The sequence below is a fragment of the Trachemys scripta genome, chromosome 1 (assembly GCF_013100865.1).
Source record: "Trachemys scripta elegans isolate TJP31775 chromosome 1, CAS_Tse_1.0, whole genome shotgun sequence".
Taxonomy (NCBI): domain Eukaryota; kingdom Metazoa; phylum Chordata; order Testudines; family Emydidae; genus Trachemys; species Trachemys scripta.
In genome coordinates, this window is record NC_048298.1 from 180,747,576 (window position 1) to 180,767,165 (window position 19,590).

The 19,590-nt window shown below is 43.4% G+C and overlaps 1 protein-coding gene across 5 annotated transcripts in view; it reads left to right on the forward strand.

The window, feature by feature from the left end:
• The first annotated feature begins 4,588 nt into the window (after positions 1-4,588).
• Positions 4,589-19,590, forward strand: part of JAM2 (junctional adhesion molecule 2) — a 54,595-nt gene continuing 39,593 nt past the window's right edge. For 3 of the 5 annotated variants that reach the window (XM_034792982.1, XM_034792973.1, XM_034793001.1), the window contains exon 1: positions 4,589-4,786. In XM_034792982.1, coding sequence (XP_034648873.1) covers positions 4,732-4,786 — 55 coding nt within the window. In that variant the 5' untranslated portion in view covers positions 4,589-4,731. The remainder of the gene's footprint in view (positions 4,787-19,590) is intronic. The other 2 variants (XM_034792965.1, XM_034792993.1) reach the window with 2 other exon arrangements.

The following is a 19,590-nucleotide window of genomic DNA, read 5'->3' on the forward strand; positions in this document are numbered from 1 at the left end:
GACTTTGTTACCCTGGAAGGGGAGGACTATATAGTGACCTGGCCAGAAGGCCAAGTCATGAAGGGGGAGCACCTGGAATCATAAAGAGAAAGGGCAGGGGGCATCACAGCATGAGTAACTGATGGAAGTGGAGGCTAGCCTAGGTGAGAGCTGAATCCCTAGATGTAGCCACAAGGAGATGCCACAAGTGGTGAGTGAACTCCTTCACACAGGGTATCAAAGTACTTCTCCGACGACCATTATTATTGTGTGTTTTAGTTTTGGTTTTAGAAGTCTCCAGGTTACCTCATTATCCACCTTCAAAACCCTCTTCTCTGCCATGATGCCTACAAAAAAAATTGACAACAGTTAGGCTGCTGGTGTGATGAGACCATTGCCTATCATGCTCAATTGGTAACATTTCATGATTTCTTTGTACTCTGCCATTGGTCTGTCTGTATCCATCTGCCATCTCTTGTCTTATATTGAGCATATGTCTACACTACAGGCACTACAATGGCACAGCTACAGGACTGTGTATTCATAGTGTAGACCAGGGGTCAGCAACATTTCAGAAGTGGTGTGCTGAGTCTTCATTTATTCACTCTAATTTAAGGTTTTGTGTGCCAGTAGTACATTTTAATGCTCTTAGAATGACAGAGACACTGATGGAAGGGGTTTTCTGTCCATGTAGATAATCCACTTCTCTGAAAGGCTGTAGCTAGGTCAATGGAAGAATCCTTCCCTTGATCTAGCCAAATCTACATCAGGGCTTAGGTCAACATAACTACGGTGCTCAGGGTGCAAAATTTTTCACAGCCCTAAGCAGCATAGCTAGGTCAACCTGAAAAACATTAGGCTGAAAAACATATTCTGATGTATTGTAGCGGGGGAGGGATAGCTCAGTGGTTTGAGCATTAGCCTGCTAAACCCAAGGTAGTGAGCTCAATCGTTGAGGAGGCCACTTAGGAATCTGGGGCAAAATCAGTACTTGGTCCTGCTAGTGAAGGCAGGGGGCTGGACTTGATGACCTTTTGGGGTCCCTTCCAGTTATATGAGATAGGTATATCTCCATAAAATTTTCTAGAAAAGGCAAGCCAACACAAAGGAAAGAAAAAAGGGATTCTGATCTCTCACATTTGTAAATCAGGAGTAATTCTACTGAAGTCAGTGGAGTTACACTGGTATAAAACTTGTGTAAATGATATCAGAACTAGGTTCTAGATATGAGTTTATGTTTCTGGCAATTACTATTGGAAGCCTACTACAATTGAGAGACAAAAATAGGTACTCTTCACCCCATTGCCAGATGACTGTATCATTACCCCAGTGACTAACTCCTTAATTCCCTTCTCCAATCACTGTTTCTGCATCATCCAAATTGGCACTTTGTTTCTTGATGGGGCTTAATCCCCATCACATCCCCCAGTGAACATAGCCAATTAGTCATGCTCTGTACCTAGCTAATTGGCTCCCAGCTAGAGGGGCAGAGCTGAGACATAATAAAATAGACTGAAGGATGCCAATTGCGTGGAGGATGAGGAGACTTTCTTATCTTAAGGTATGTCTACATTGCACATTCCTTTTGGCTGTATATAGGGTATATACACTACACGCCTTTCTTAACATGGATATAAATAGCAGTGTAGGTGGGGAGGCATTGCTTAGGGGAGTAAAGACACAGCTGAACCCTGTGGGTATGTAACCAGGGATATACCCTACACTGCTCTCTATGGGTACATCTACACTACCCCCCAGATCGGCGGGTAGTGATCAATCCATCGGGGATTGATTTATCGTGTCTATCTTAGATAGATAAATCGATCTCCGATCACTCTGCCGTTGACTCCTGTACTCCACCGCGGCGAGAGGCGGAAGCAGAGTCAACGGGGGAGCGGCACCAGTCGACCCCGCACCATGAGGACGCGAGGTAAGTCGACCTAAGATACATGGACTTCAGCTACACTATTCTCGTAGCTGAAGTTGTGTATCTTAGGTCGATTTCTGCCCCCAGTGTAGACCAGGTCTATGTGCCCAAGTAGTGCCTCCCCATCTATCCTGCTATTTTTAGCAGTATAGTGTCCCATAGCTGCCGCCCTGCTTCTAGAGCCTGCCCCTGCCACATAGTGAAAGGTTGGGCATTGGGGAAAGCTCTGGTGGGAGGGAGGCAGTGGGGAAAGGCTCTGGCAAGAGACAGGCAGAGGGGAAAGGCTCCAGCAGCTCCCCACTGCTACACACCACAGCATGGATAGCCTGCTTTTCACTGCAGTATGCAACTACACATACTCTACATGCTTGCTGCAAGTGGTGTACAAGCTTTCTGAAATTCATTGTAAATTTTTCCTCTCAAATTTCATTCCATTACATCCCTTTAAACCACCCTAAATAATTCCTTTCCATCCTGGGTGAGTTAATCCTTAGAATACTTGTAAATGATGATCATGTTCTAATCCAAGCCAAATAAATCAAAGTTTATTATTGTCACAGTTTGGTGCAGAAGCATCTCCTTGAACTTGTTCAAGATCTGTTGTAAAAACAAAAAGAATGGAGATTTGCTGAGCAAAAGTAAAAGCTTCCAAATGTTTGATGGGATTTTATTGGTGGTGGAAGGAAGATAAGAGTAAATGGACAGAAAGTCAAGGCAGCTACTGCAAGTGCTGCTGTGTCTGGATTTTTAACAGTGTGATTAAAAATGAGAAGAAAACAAATTAAAATGGAAGTTATAGCCAGTTATGAAGTCACTCTCCTGGAAACCAAACGAATTGCTGAAGTAAGGCATGTGAGAAAGCTCAGCCTCAAATGTCCTAGAGTTTACTGTTACAAAAATGGATAGACATTTACAAAATCAATGCAGTGATGATGGAGATGTTCAGCTACCATGAAGAAAAATACATTAAAAGTGTTTTTCATGGATTATTCAATGTTTGTTTAATACATACATGCTTCACATCCCTCTCTAGTTCACCAGCTATTACTTACCAAGGGGAATGATAGCTTCATATAAGATTCCTAAAACTAGGAACATAAATGTTTTTCTTTCCTGATTCAATTCTCTGTACTAATGCATGTATATGAAGTAAGCACTTTTGGAGAAAAGTGACAATTCCGTGAAATTTGAGAATAATGGACTTTACCTCCCTGGGATTTATTCTTTCCATTTGCAATCAGGGTTATGAAATGTATTTTACGATTTCTGTCAGTTTAAAAAAAAATTATCATACACACAAAAATGAAATGAAGCCAGAACAGAGTATGAAAAATATAATCCAAGATTTTTGACAGGACACATACTTCTATTTGGAATCCTTTCTGAATCCTTCCCATTTTCTCTACATACTTTCTGCCTGAAGTGCTCAACATACTTTTTATATTTCAATATATTTTTTAAGTAACAAGTGTCATTGGGAATACAAACAAAACTGCTGTATGTTTAAATTGGATTTACAATTGTTTTAACAAATTAGTAGTGCATTTGCTTGATTCTTCTAAACATGAGTTTAGTTGGGGATTGCTCCTGCTTTGAGCAGAGGGTTGGACTAGATAACCTTCTGAGGTCCCTGCCAACCCTGATATTCTATTAGAAGAGCATCTTAGGAATCACTGGCAGTTCTAGTGATTGCAAGTGTGGAACTGATTCATTTGTAAAGATACTGTACATCTGTAGTGATTCAATAGTTATGTGTTTTACCTAGGAATATCTTTAAAATCTAAAAACAGCTTAGATCTCCCCCTTGTGGAGTCATTTACTTTGCAAATGAGTGTAAAGTAGGTGGAAAATGCAATTTTATACACAGATTGACTTCACATGGTGCAAGACAGTGGAGGAAAATCAGGCTCACTATGTGAAATTTAATAACTATTTGTCTGTTGTATGAGTCCAATCTTGTACGATTGAGGACAATAATAGCTTTGCCAGTGACTTCAATGATCACGAAAATCAATCCCTATGTAATCTTTGGAGTAAGGGTCCTGGCTCTTCTGAGCCCAGCATTGTGAGAGTGCTACTGGAACATAAACAAACACAATAATGAAATAATAATAATTAATAACAATTAATAATATTTGAAATCTACCCTCGCATAGAATCAGAGATGTTTTATTTTTCTGTTCAAACTACGCTCAGTGCAAGCTATTGTTCCAGGGCCTGGGGCAGCTGCGTAGGAAACTGGGATGGTTTCACAGCGTTAGTGTAAAAGAAAAGTTACGTTTGCACTGTGCATGCCAAGAAGACGATCAGGAATTCATCAAAATTAATATGAATGTTCAGAGCTGCACGGAAGAAAACGGGGGCTGGAAGGTGGCTTGGTTTAGTTATTGCAGCCAGGCAGTTCTGCAGCCAAAGTAGATGGGATTCCCGTTACAGTTGGAATGGACTCTCAGTTCATTTCAAGGTTGCCCCACCCTTCCCCACCACCGGCTCTGTCTCACCTCTCCTACCTTGACAGCGAGGAGCCTGTGCTGTATGAGGACAACACTGACCGACATATAGAAGTGGCCCCAGTCCTTTCCGCTCCTTGGGACCGTCTTCCCCGAAGGGTGACGGTCAGTGCTAGGACCCAGCAGAAACCTTCACACCCAGCCTGGGCGGCTGCAGAGACACCTCCCCGCAACTCCCCGAGAAGCTGGAGAAGCCCCCGCTGGAGGGAGCCGGAGAGCCCCGCCCCCGCCTGCAGGGCGCCGCGGGAGTCCCGCTGGCTGAGGCGCCCTGGGAGCTGCTCCAGCCACCTCGCGGGAAGCAGCTGGTGCTGGAAGATGGCGAGCCGCAGCCTCCTGCTGCTTCTCCTCGGCACCCTGGGGGCTCTGTGCTGTAAGTGGCGCGTCTCTTCCCCCTCCGCTGCAGCCGGGCCCTGCTGGAGGGCAGGGCGCAGCCCCAGCCCCGCTGCTCGCGGCGTCCTTTGTTCGCCCGGCTGCCGGGGCTCGCTGGCCCCGCACAGCCCCGGGGCGGCTGTGTCTCCAGGGAGCCAGCCAAGGGGCGGGGGTTGATCCCCTGGCTGTGCTGGGAGTCGGGACCCTGGTAGTGGCCCTGCCTCACTGCCAGGGGGAAGCAGGGACGGCCCGATCCCTCTGCGGGCTGGAGCGGGCCCCGAAGCGGGCTGCATCCCGTGCAAAAGGATGCGTGATTTGGAAAGGATGGAGCGGGGCTTATCGCTTGTGGTGGCGGGATATTTTCTGCGCTGGTCCGTAATGCTGTTGATCGGGCCAGTTTGGGGGGCGAGGAGCTGCCGACTCCTCCAGAAGGTGGCTGGGCTCCTTTCCTTCTAACCTGTTGCTTTAAGCTTCCCTTGGGAGCTCGGTGAAGACGACTTTGCATTGAGGGTGGGGGGACTCCTTGTTGAATGGAGAGGTGCATCGCCTTGGCGAGAGGAAGGCTTAACAGCAAATGGGATTTCACAGCCCCAAAGGAATCCTATCCTGCTCCTGTCCAGCCCCCTGCGTTGAGGCAGGTCAAAGGAAACCTAGACCATCTCTGCCAAGTGTTTGTCCAGTGTGTTCTTAAAAAAACATCTAATGATAGGGCTTCCACAACCACCTGTAAAAGCCTATTCCCAAGTTTAACTACCTTTACTGTTCCTTTACATTCCTAATCTCTAACCTAAATCTCTGGTGCTGCAGATTAAACCTATTACTACTTGTACTACCTTTAGTGAACATGGACAACAATTGATCACTGTCGTCTTTATAAGGGACCTTAACATATTTGAAGACTATTATCAGGCCCCTCCCAAGTCGTCTTTTCTCAAGACTAAACATACCACATTATTTTAATCTTTCCTCATATATCAGGTCTTCTACACCTTTCATCATTTTTGTTGCTTTCAGGTGGACTTTTTCCAATTTGTCCACATTTTCCCTAAAGTTTGATGCCCAGAATTGAACACAATACTCCAGCTGAGGTCTCACCACTGAATAGAGTGAGACCATTATCTCCCATGTCTTATATGCACCTCAGAATGATATTAGCCTTCTTTGCAACTGTATCACATCTCATTCTTTGTTTGTGGATCCACTATAACCCTGGATTCTTTTCAAAACTACTACTGCTTAGCCAGTTATTCCCATTTTGTAGCTGTGCGTTTAATTTTTTTCTTTCCGAAGTATAGTACTTTGTACTTGTCTTCACTGAATTTCATTTTATTGACTTCAGACCAGTTCTCCAGTTTGTCATGGTTGTTTTTAATTCTAATTCTGGTCTCCAAAGTGCTTGCAATCCCTCCCAGTGTGGTATCATCTGCAAATTTTATAAGCATACTCTGTTATCTAAGTCATTAATGAAAATATTGAATAGTACTGAACCCCAGACAGACTCCTGTGAGACCCCACTAGATATGTCTTCCCAGTTTGACAGAGAACTCTTTGAGTACAATTTTTCATGCAGTTGTGGATCCACCTTTATAATAATTTAATTTAGATCACATTTCCCTAGTTTGCTTTTGACAATGTCGTGTGGGACTATGTCAAAAGCCTTACTAAAGTCAAACTATATCACATCTACAGCTTCCCCCTCCACTAGGTAGTAATCCTGTCAAAGAAGGAAGTTAACTTGGGTGGTTGTTATTTACCTGGATTTGTCAAGAATAAACAAAAGCTCTTTGAGGCAAGGACTGCCTTTTCTGTGTTTGTACAGCACCTAGCACAATGTGGTCCTGGTCCATGACTGGGGCTCTTAGGCACTACTGCAATAATAATAATTAATAATACCAAACCCTTGCCTGAAAACCAACCTGTTTGCCTGCATGTTTAGGGTCTCATACTGGACCCATCAATGTGGTAGATTAGGCCTGGTCTATATTACAAAGTTAGGTTGATGTAAATCAACTTGTTTGTGCATGTGTCTCTGTCTGATGTAAGTACCCTGTTATGGTGACGCAGTAAATGTCTGTTACTGTGGTCAATAATCCAATACAAATATAATCTTTTCCAATACTGGGTCAGATTCTGCAGTGCTTTACTTCATGTTCCTTCAAATAGTTCTTCATGGGTGGACCTCTGAACTCTTGTGGAGTGCTGTTGACTTCGGTAGACCTTTGGATCAGGCCTCCAGTGCACAAAACTATTATTGTTTTCTTTGAGCCTAGGAGCAAAAGCCAAAATATGTATCCACCGTAGAAATAAAAACAAACAGCTTCAGTACAATTGGGGAGACTATGTACTGATTAAAAACATAGAACATATTGAAACTATTGTATGTAGCCTGTTAAGTAGGCTTTTTTTCAAAGAAATTTGTTCATTTGCCCCAGTAAGGCAGTTTTCAGGGTGTATTTTACAAAATAAAGAAGCGGTATTGGAGCTGAAATTTTTCCATGTCTGCAGAAAGTTTTCATTTATTATGTAAAACAAAGAAACCCCAAACTTTCCCTTGCAGTTTCAGAAACTTGACACAGTTCTATTGACAGCATGGCTCAAAAGGTAACTCTCTTTTTTAAAGCAAAACAGAAAGGGATGTAAATCAGAAAAAAAAATGCCCTGCCTGAGGGCACACTGAACATAAACATGAGAAGGTGTAACACTGGAAAAGAAATCTTCAGATTAACAGTGGTTATGCAACAAATTATGCCAAACCTCTAATAAGAATGTATCATACATAGAACATATTTTACTGAATACCCTGTATTTTTGTATCATACATTTAATTTGTTTTGGTGTCTTCAACCTCTTCTCATTTTAGTGATTAGATCTGACATCTGTTTCTGAGGTTGTGTGTGGAAATAACATTTTGAACTGAAACGTGTATGTAGCAGAATCTCACTAATTCACAATGGCGACCTAGAGTGAGATAATCTAGCCCAGGCATGGGCAAACTTTTTGGCCTGAGGGCCACATCTGGGTATGGAAATTGTATGGCGGGCCATAAATGCTCACAAAATTGGAGATTGGGGTGTGGAAGGGGGTGAGGGCTCTGGCTGGGGGTTCAGGCTCTGGGTTGGGGGTGCACATTCCAGGGTGGAGCCAGAAATGAGGGGTTCAGGGTATGGGTTGGGCAGGGGTGTGGGGGAGGGGGGAGGGCTCCGACTGGGAGTGCAGGCTCTGGGGATGGGGCTGGGGATGAAGGGTTTGGGGTGCAGGAGGGTGCTCCGGGCTTGGACTGAGGGGTTCAGAGGGTGGGAGGAAGATCAGGGTTGGGGCACAGGAGGAGGTCGGGGGGCAGGCTTATCTCAAGCAGCTCCCAGAAGCAGTGGCATGTCCGCCCTCCAGCTCCTACGTGGAGATGTGGTGTTGGCCGGGTGGCTCTGTGCACTGCCCCGTCCACAGGCCCCTCCCCTGGAGCTCCCATTGGCCACGGTTCCCAGCCAATGGAAGCTGCAGAGCCAGTGCTTGGGGTAGGGGCAGCATGCGAAGCCCTGTGGCTGCCCCTACGTGTAGGAGCCAGAGGGGGGACATGCCCTTGCTTCCAGGAGCTGTGCTGAGCCACAACACATGTGGAGTGGGGCAAGCCTTTGATCCTGATCCCTGGCGGGAGCTTGAGGACCAAATTAAAAGGCCTGACAGTTTGATGGAGACCATGTGAGCTTCCTAAGCTGTGAGCTACCCATTGAGAATTTAAAAGGCCTGAAAGAATCCTTGAATGAGAATGAGCTGTGTTCATGGGGCAGTTATAAGGTCCAGGGGAATAAGTGCATTAATCTAGATGTGTAGTGATAGTGATTGTGGAAAGATACCAATCAGGGCTTTAAATTCAGCTGGTGCTGTGTGAAGCAGAGCTCTAGTAAATATTTTTAAACCCGTGGGTCTAAAGCCCTGAGCCTTGGTGTGCCCCACGGGGCTGAAGCCCAGAACCCTGGATGGGGATGAGATGCTATGGGAAATACTGTATGAGAATTTAAGCCTTCGTACCAATGAATCTAAAAGTTTATCAGACCTTTTATAACGTTTCCAAAGTCCGATCAGTCTGATATTTTTTCCTCATGCTGGTGTACATCAGGATTAACTGTATTGAAGTGAATGGAATTTTATTGGTGAAAACTAGTGAAACTGATAGGAAAATCAGGCCCTATATCTCCCTATGAGGACTTTACAGAGGCAGTATAGTGTCTTTGGCAAATGTTACAATGCATCATTCTGACCCTCCTAATTCAATTCTGAGTACGTTCAAAACACATATTCCCGGTTCTTGGAAAGCTCTAGTGCAGGGGTCTCAAACTCAGTTTACCTTAGGGCCAGCGCCAGTCCTCAAATCCTCCCAGCGGGCCAATAATGTCACTGAAGATCGTGTTCAGAAAAGAAAACGTTTATATTGTATTTTTTATTTCAGATTTCTTAGAAATAATAAAACTGTCATAAAACTTTATACAATTCTTCGCCTGCCAGAGAGTTTTTAGTGTTTGCCAGACACCTGGCAACTCTTCAGTTTTGTCAGTTTGTTGATGTTTGCCTCAGTGACTAAGCAGTTGAAACCTTAAGGATTGCAGCAAAGCGTGCATCAGATAGTTGTGTCCGGTATTTTGACTGACTTTTTTCCCCAATGAATATAAATGATGCTGCCTCCATGGCTGACTCTGCCCAGCAACTAATGATGCTGCCTCCATGGCTGACTCTGCCTGGCGACTAGTGATGGTATCTCTGTCCCTCTCCCCCAGCCAATGGAAGCTGTGGGGAGTGGTGCCTGCAGCAGACATTGCAGGCAGCATGGCTGCATGCGTCTCTCCTCCACGGACCGCAGTGGGGAGGTTCTTGGGCCACAGATGGCCCGCGGGCTGGGACTTTGAGACCTCTGTCCTAGTGCAAAGGACCATTTTCAAGAATCTTTGAATGAGCCAAATATGGAGTTTCTGTGCCAAAACATCCTGGAGATAAAATATGACACACAAGCATAAGAATTTATGAAAGATGATTTACACCTAGTTTCCAATATCCATATCTCAAACAAATTGTTTCATTCACATAAAATTTTCCAAGAAATATCTCATAGGGTCACACATGTAAAACTTTGAATTACAGCAATGGCATAGTACAGGGAACAGCAACATTCGGCACGCGACCTGCCAGGGTAAGCCCCCTGGTAGGCCGGGACGGTTTGTTTACCTGCCGCGTCCGCAGGTTCAGCCAATCGTGGCTCCCACTGGCCGCAGTTTGCCGCTCCAGGCCAATTGGGGCTGCGGGAAGCGGCACGGGCTGAGGGATGTGCTGGCTGCAGCTTCCCGCAGCCCCCATTGGCCTGCAGCGGCGAACCGTGGCCAGTGGGAGCCACAATCGGCTCAACCTGCGGATGCGGCAGATAAACAAACCGGCCCGGCCCACCAGGGGGCTTACCCTGGTGACCCGCATGCCAAAGGTTGCCAATTCCTGGCATAGTATTTACCATAGGTGGTTTTACCTGGTAAAATCATAGTTTTTTATCAACCTGTGAAAAAATTAGTTAGTCCCAGTGTAAGGCATTCTCTATTTTTAATTTTTTTTTTTTAAAGTACACCATATTACGGGGCTTTGGAGTGGAGCCCGGAGTTGGAGCACGGACCAGTAGGTTTTTGCCCAGTGCCGGAGCGGAGCAATTCAAAAATTTGATTTTGATCTTGTCAAGTGAAATTAGCCAACCTAATGCACATCTATATGTAACCAAATTGTTAACATCTTGTTCCAACTCACTTCTGACACTTTGCATCTTTTTCCCATTGTCTGTCAGGTAACTCTTAACAACACTACTTTACGGGTCATTTGCTAATGCCTTGACTTCCCCTGACACTAACACAGTATTTTCCAGTCTTATTGCTTCCAGTGTCAACCGCCGATACATAAACCTCAGTTTTCTCTAACTGCACACAGTTCATTGGAGTAATGTGCACAGCCATCTTGTGTTAATGTAACTGCTTTTCTGTGTAATCTGTTGCATGCTTCTATCCTCAAGCTATCAGTAACTGCATCCGAAGAAGTGGGCTGTAGTCCACGAAAGCTTATGCTCTAATAAATTTGTTAGTCTCTAAGGTGCCACAAGTACTCCTGTTCTTCTTTTTGCATCTAACAGTTCACCAGCTATCTGCTTTTGATTGGGTGCTTTGTAATCTGGCCTTAGGCAACTAATCAGCAGCCCTCAAAGTGGATTTTCCAACTGCAAGATGACTTTCCACTGTCTGGTAGCAACTTGGAGTTGCAAGTTTCCACAGTGCGATCTCGACTCGTGCCTCCACCGTCAGTGCAGCTCTCATGCTGGTGTTCCTGCGCTGGATGGCTGGGGTGAGCTCAGCACACAGATTCAGGAATGTGGCCTTGCGCATTCAAAAGTTCTGCAGCCACTGCTTGTCATCCCATACCTGCATTACGATGTGATCCCCTCAGTCAGTGCTTGTTTCTCAGACCCAGAAGCAGCACTCCACTGTTTGCAGCTGCTCCATGAATGCCACCGACAATCTTGAATTGTGTTCCACAGCAATCTGACCTCCAGGAGATCATCTTGTTCCCTGCTGCTCTTCTTGTGGCTCTGCAAATACCAGAGGTCTGTGCGTCCCATGTTTGAAACGCACGTGACAGTAGGGCAGAGCTGTACAAACTCCATGCTTCTGTCAGAGATGACAAACAAGAAGTCCCATGCAGGTTTATGGGATTTTCAAAATAGTCATGGATAGAGATAGCATTATGGGGTGGAGAAAGTTGCATGATAGGAACTTGACCACTCAGTCCCAGGGTTGACCCCTGTGTGACTCTTTGGCCCCACTGTGCATTGTCATAACTTACCAAAAGATAGTGTATGGGACTGTGGTGAGTTTCACATTGGGATACCTACCCATGGTGCACCATATTGGGCATCAAAACAAGCTCTCTTGGTTCCTTGCATCGGTGCTCTGCGTACTCACCAAGTATGCAAGCGCAAAAGCGGTATACTAAATGTGGCAGCTTCATGCTGACATAACTTATGCTACAAACTTTTGCCAATACAGATATGCCCTCATTCTCTTTCCTGTGCAGGTTTTGACATCCTACTAAGGATCTGGCACATATATTCTGTGACCTGGCTTGGATGATGCAATTTATGAATGTAGCAAAGTCGAGAGACACCAGCGTGGCGCCTCCTGCTGGTCATCTTAGGCATTAGCTCTTTTCCAGCATATGGAGCGCCCTCTTCTGGCTGGTGTCTTGCCTGCCGCTGGCCCCATGTCCCTCCTGGACCCCAGTGCCCTTTACCTCAGGATTCTGCCCCAGCAGTACCCTCACGCTCTGGGTCTCCCCTCTCAGGGGAACCCCCAACCCTCTAAACCCACCTTGCATCAGTGGCTACTGCCAGTCATCATCTACCCCCCCCTCACTGCAGTCTGTAATGGCCACTCATCATTGGTAAGGGGTTAGGACCTGCTGCCTTTACCTATTCCCAGGTTATATCTCTGCAGCCCCAGTACCTCTGTAGGCCGCCCCACTACAATGAGAAAAATATATGAGCAACTGAAACTCTTTTTATGTACAGGAACAATTCTATCAGGGTTTTTTTTCCCACAAAATTTTAAGAATGTTTTGAATAAACCAGTGGTTCTCAAAGCCGGTCCGCTGCTTCAGGAAAAGCTCCAATGGGGGCTGCGGGAAGCGGCGCAGGCCGAGAGATGTGCTGGCCGCCCTTCCCGCAGCCCCCATTGGCCTGGAGCGATGAATCGCAGCCAGTGGGAGCCGCGATCGGCCGAATCTGTGGATGTGGCAGGTAAACAAACCGGCCTGGCCCGCTGGGACCTTTCCCTGAACAAGCAGCGGACCGGCTTTGAGAACCACTGGAATAAACTACTGTGTTTTTTCTTGAGCAGGATGATACAAAGGGTTTCCTAGAAGCAAAGCTCACTTTTTTATGGCAGGGAAATAAGTTTGAAAATCATTAGTATTTTATTTTGAACTCATTCCTCCTAGAAATGTTGGAAGTTTAGTGTGTAAGAATAAATGTCTTCCCTCTTTCTTCATTTTAGTTTTTGATTTAGTAATTATTCCCCAACAAGAAACATTTGTTGATTTCACACACATCCAGTAGAAGATTTATTATAACTGCTTTCATTCACATCCTTTTAGTTTGGATGCATTGGCCAACATGAAACAGTAGTAGAAATTCTAGTTTGTATTTTCATTATGTATTACAGTCCTGTCACCTTAATTTCATGTCCTGAAAGGGATATCTTGCCTGGCAGGAGGAATTCTGTTGAATAATGTTGCATTCCTGTTTACAACCACTGACCAAAGCATGTTCTTCCTTCTGACAGGTAGAATTTTAAAGCTATAAGAGTTATAATGAGTGAAATAGTTTTGTAAAATGAGACTGGCCAGGTTACCCTGTTCTGGGTGGCAAAACCTACAAGAGAAATCTCTGTGAGGATCCCTCAGTTTTGCTGGAGGAGCATAGTTTCCTTTCTCCTCTCTGTGCCTTGCAGTATAGACTGCAAGACCATGCCCCACACCTCCATCCCCAGAAACCTCCACTGAACCCCAGGGATCTGAGAGTATCCTGGCGCATCGTCTGGAAGTCAGGGCCACCTGCACAGAGGTCTGCTCAAATTCTGTGCCCCCACCATGACCTGTCCTGCTCCCTAGCCCAAGAGAATCTCTGCTCTGGAAGGGGGTTCAGCAGAAAAGGTAACAACACAGCTCCTAACTATGTTATCTCAGTAAGCTATCACCTGTACAGAAGAGGGATGATGTGCGTGTCCTACTGGTCTCAGTCCAACAGCTGCCTTCCTCCTGCTCAGACCTTTGGCCCTATAGAGGTGGCTGACCCCATTGCCTACTGTGCATAGATCTGGAGATGGTAGAACCATGCATAGAGGGAACCCTCTGCATGCAAATCGTTGGAGTACAGTTTCACCTCCAGCCCCCTTGTTTCTGAGGCATAGGCACAAGGGGACAGAATTAAGGCTGAATGTTCAACTCACTTTTGCAGTTTCCTTACCCAAGGAGCTTGTTTGTCCCTCCCGTTTTAATGTTGCAATAACACATGCTTTTTGTTGGTGCAAGGAATATGTATTATGTTAATTCCGGATGTTTTCTTCCAGACTCTTCATCTTTCTTATGTCAAATCTACTAAAGAATATTTTTTTAAAAATATACAGTATGTTTTATATATGGCTTCCTCTGTGGATCCTACTGAGAATTAGCTTCTTGGTATGCCCCAGTTCAGTGAGACAGGACCCTCTGCAGTGTGTGAGATATTCTAGTTATAGAAACCATACACAATCCCCTTTTAGAACTAATTTTAAAATTGCCTTTCATTTCATAGGACTATATTTTATGTCTAGGATCAGATATATCCATATAACCTTGTATGCTATCATGCTTCCTGTTGACAAATACACTCTCTTCAGTGGTAATGTAGATTGAATTTTCCTTGTGAGAGATGAATTTTGAGACCAGTTATTTAGCCCTGAGCTAGGCTGTCTATTTAATGTGGCAGGCTGACCTGCAGAAAGACGTAGTATGATGGAATTTCAGGGCATATTATATAAAATAAGTAAATCCCAACCCTAATCTAATAACCTTTCATCTCTCTTTCAAACCAGAATATCCACTAAACAATAGCCTGTCCATCCGCTTTCAGCAGATCCTCTCTCTCAAATCAGTGAGCCATTTTAGAAACCTTTTTTAACATGAAGGGGGGAGGCTTTATTTGGCCTCGTTCCCTAACAAACAGATAAGTCCTGTTTAACATGCTTATCTAAAGGAAAACAAAAATACATTCAGAATGGCAACTGTTCACACAGTCCATGAAGCTGTTTTTTGCTGCCAGCAATTGACACATCATTTATGTCTGTTATGGGAGACCATCTGTATATGCCAAGGCTGTATGGAATGCTTAGTGAAGATCTATTCTGAAAAGTTACGATAGCAGAAATAGAATTTTCTTTAATGAGTAGATCTGCTACTCATCTAAGATCTGCTTAATGTAGTGAAAGAATTAAGGGTTTTTTCCCTGCCTGACAATCTTGTGGAACAGACACAGATTTGGGAGAGAGAACTTATGCATCAACAAAATCAATAACGAAATTCCAGTGTCGTGTCTTCATGATTAATTGTTTAATTTTGTTAACTGATCAAATTTGATATGTAAATTGAAAGACAATAAATGCAGCTCTTTTTTTTTTTTTTCCAAATTCATTTTTCAGAGGGAATCTGAACTTTTAAGGTTTACTTCCTGATTCAGAGTTCTGCCTTTTGGAATTTCATTTCCATCCTATTTACCAAGTAACTTTTGGTTCTAGCAACGTAATTCTGTTTTGTCTCCCTCCTGGTTAGCAATGCAGACCTCCTTATGTGGCAATGTTTATCACCGAAAGCTTGGTTCAGAAATCATGGACTTTATAATTAAGCCAGTTAAATAATTCACTTTGTCCGTCTTACTCTGTTGTACACCCGCTGGGTTTTATTTGAGACATTGTTTTATTTAACCCTAAGTCAGTTTACCAGTTAACTTTATGATCAGTGGTCCAGTTCATTTGTTTTCAGTTTATACAATATACCTCTACCCCAATATAACGCTGTCCTCGGGAGCCAAAAAGTTTTACCGCATTATAGGTGAAACTGCGTTATATCGAACTTGCTTTGATCCGCCGGAGTGCGCAGTCCGGCTCCCCCGGAGCCCTGCTTTACCACGTTATATCCGAATTCGTGTTATATCGGGTCACGTTATATCGAGTTGGGGTGCAGTTGATTTGAGGGCAGAGAGGGAAGAAATAGCACTTCAAGACAATTCAAGGTGATATAGTAACCACAGTAGTTGCTGATCTATTAGTGAGGTTGTATGTTAAGTAGAACTTTAAAAAAAAAAAGTGGGGGGGGTTCCATTTCTCCCCACTTGCATCAATTTGTTGACTAGCTCAAAGATTAAGAAACATAGGTCATCCTATATTCTGCTCTCTTGTTCATTCCATTCGTTTTTCTTTACCTGTTGTCTCTCCTCGTATACTTGATCCTCACGGTTTTTACCATCTGCCTTTTTATTCCATGTTTGTACAGTGCCTACCACAATAGGCCCCAATCCCTAACTGGGGCTTCTACCTGCTCCTTTGACACAAATTAAGAATAATAATAGCAGTGAGTCCTCTGAAACTGGCATGTGAAAAGGAATGTGGTTTTAACAAATGGATAGCACAAAAGAAATAAACATTAGGATCTGGACTAAAGTTAGCAATTGGAGGATTACCTCATGCTTAAGTTTAACCCTTGAACTACAAACACCCATATTGGATACTCCAGTTATACTAGAACACATACTTTTCTGAGACTTGCACTGTGGATACTGGGCCAGGGAAAAAAGATCAGACAGCTTTGGAACTGCAGGCTAGACAAAAAATATCCTGCCATGTCAGATTTTTTACTGTCTTAAAACTCTTATTTATTTTAACTTAAATTTAGTGCCAGGCTAGCAGTGCTCTATAAAATTGCCCATAACACTTGATTTAAATTAAAACTACCTGAACTGTAGTGGGATCAGCAGTATGGTTAAACCCAAGCCCTCAAAAATCATAAAGTTGGCAGAAAAGCATGAGATTTTTAAACAATAATAAATATACTGGGCTCTTTTTCTTTACCTTCTGACTTGTAAGCATTTAGGCTTCACTTGCTTCATGTTTTCAAGCATTTAGCTCTCATAGTTGTAGAGAAAAACTGAAAAAGAAAGTGAGAAAGAGAACTGAGATTTTCATGCAATCTCTTGCTTCCAAGAGCTAGGGCTTTAGGGAAAATGCCAAATATCATGAGTGTGCCAACAAAATTGTGAGGGTTGGCAACACCTCTGAAAGAGAACCTGAGCTCCGGGGAGGCAGAGTCAGGGGTACACAATGACATGAGGGCAAGCTCCTGTGTATAGCAGAGCTGCAGTTTTCCTCCCCAGTTTATACAAAAGGAAGACTAACAAGAGCCATAGTGAGCCCAGAGAAAGTCAGAGTGTGTGAAATGTACAAAGCCCTGCTGTAGGCATTCTGATGGGCAGAAAGAGATGTTCTTTTGTAACTTATGTAATGTGATTACTTAAAGCCCCTCTTGAGTGCCTTTTAAAATACTACCACATTAAAAGGACATCAAGTTGATATCCTCCTTCTCCTCCTTGGCTCTGCAGACTATGGAGCTCCTTGGCTGATCTCACAATTTGCTCTCTCCTCTTTCTGTCAAGTGCATACTTTTTCCATTGATGATAATTCACATTAAGAGCTACTAGGTCTTGCTCCATCTTATCACTCCACCTCCTCCTTGGTCGGCCACAAGGCTGGATACCATAAGGATGTCCTTCCAAGAGACACTTAACTGGTCTGTCTTTTGTCATCCTAACTCCATGTCCTGCCCACTGAAGTTGTTGGGCTACATTCACTACATTTACTTAATCTCCCACAGTTCAAGTTACTGGCCCAAAACTTCATCTCAACACTTCAACTCAAAGGTATTTAGCTGTACACAGGTCTCTCATCCATACACAACAAAAGGCCTTGTAAGTGGTCTTGAATATCTGAAGCTTGGTCTTTCTCAGGTTTTTTTGGAGCTGAAAATTCTCGGCAGAGAAAAGTAAACAGGTATTTCTGCTCTGCAACCATGCCTTCGAATCTAGTCAAATTGAAAAGGGAAAAGAAGAGTTAAAAACAACGTTAAGAAGTATAAACCTGCTTCTCTCTCCTGCTGTCAGGTTTTGTGGTTTTACAGTCATTTCAGTTTAAGAATAGCATATTTTAATTTATCTTAGTCCTGTTCTAATCAATTTAAACTAAACCCAAATAAACCTCTCTTAAGATGAAATAAGTATGTCCACCCAGCCGTTTGCACAAATTTAACTAAATCCGTTTTAAATGCCACCTTTAGGTAAACTGCACAACTTTGCATATTGAAAAGCCCTGACTGTTCAAGGGAAACAGTACTACACAAAGTGCTGTCAAATGTTCACAGAAGACAAACTAGGAAATAATATTAGGCGGTATGTTTAAAAATAGTAAGCAAATCATTTTCAGATAGAAGTGGGCAGCTTTATTTATTTATTTAAATTGACAGTGCCCCTTTTAACTTGTACATATCTGGTTGTCAGTACCTCGTTTAGGAACAAAGTGCTGTTAACCGCCATATTCAATACATGCTGCCCCTCCCCCCCCCCCCAGTTTCTTGCCATGTCATTGCTATGTAACATAGCTATTCAACTAAAGTCTATTACATGGGGCCCAAGCCTGCGAACACTCACCTGAGTAAAGTTCCTTGTGTGCATGAATATTTGCAGGATTGGGCCCTTTTTAGTAATATACAGTATGTTAGGTGAATTAGGCTCCAATCCAACAACTACTTACTCGAGTAACTTTACGCATGTGTATAGTCCCATTGAGTTTAACAGGACTGGTCATGTGCGCAAAGTGGAGCAAATGAGTAGGTAGTTGCAGCACTGGGACCTTAAGCATTTTGCCAGTACAGTACAATCTCATTCTCATTTTTCAGAATCCTCTTTGTTTACCGGGGTAGGCCATAGAACTGAAATGAGAGGGGCTTGCACTTCATTTGTAAGTGTGAGGTGGTCACAGTTTATATTAAGGTTCCATTTATAAATGATTTATAATGGTTAATAATTGATTAATAGATGTTATAATTGTTACAGACATAAGTAGTATGTGTCATAGATGGTGTTAGAGATGATTATAAGCCACTTATTGATCTGTTGGATTCTATGACAATCTGTAACAATTAACAGTTTATTATAAATGGTTAATAGATGTTTTAATAACTATTTATAAATGATATCTTAGTATAAAATGTGACCTATGAGGTACTCCAGAGACAGCACTTTTAAGTATCTGACTTCCTTGCAGTATAAAATGTGTACTCAAGAAGAGAGGGTTAACTCAAATCACAAATATGAATGGTAAAAGTAATCTTTTATAAAATGTTTTGATTATTTAAAAAGAGAGTTTATTCTCCCCACCCTTCCTAGTAGTCTGCCTGGCTCCAAATTTCTCTTCTTCAGTACCAATCTCTCCCCAGCTCCTGGGTTTGTCTTTCAGACTTCAAGAAAAAAAGTTCTCAGCATTTTTTTGTCTTGTTAGGTTCCCCTGCTCAAACTAATCTGCTGTTTTGCTTCTGCTTTCTTAGTCTGAATGCCTGCTGGCAAGACCACAGAATTCAGTTCTGTGAAACTGCAGGCCAGTGAATGAGTCATGAATGTCAGTCCAGTTTTTGAGGTTTTCTCCCTCTGTATGTGCAAAAGTGAAGAGTTACAGCATAAAGTGATTCCTAAATGTCTTAAGAGCTGCAAAAGCTGTAAAGTGAAGATCGTGCTGTTAATATTTGAACTTGACAAAAATAAGCATACAACCCAAACCAAAACGACTATACTCTGTTGATTCCTGTTTCCCATGATATTGTTCTATGTAGAGTTCCTGTAATGTATACTGATCTGAATTACATGTTATTTCACTTGTGTGTGTCTAAGGCCTGATCTACACTAAAAAGTTAGGTCGAAGGAAGCTGCCTTAAGTCGACCTGTTAATGTATGTCTACACTACCGGGTCCTTTACGCTGACCAAAGTTGGTGTAAAATGTCGACTTCTGTAATCCATCTCTGTGAGAGGCATAGCGCTTAATTAGATTTTCATAGTGCAAATGCAGCGTTGTGTAATTCGACTTAATTAGCCTCCAGGTGGTGTCCCACAATGCTCATCTGTGACCGCTCTGGAGATCCTTCTCAACTCTGCTGCACTG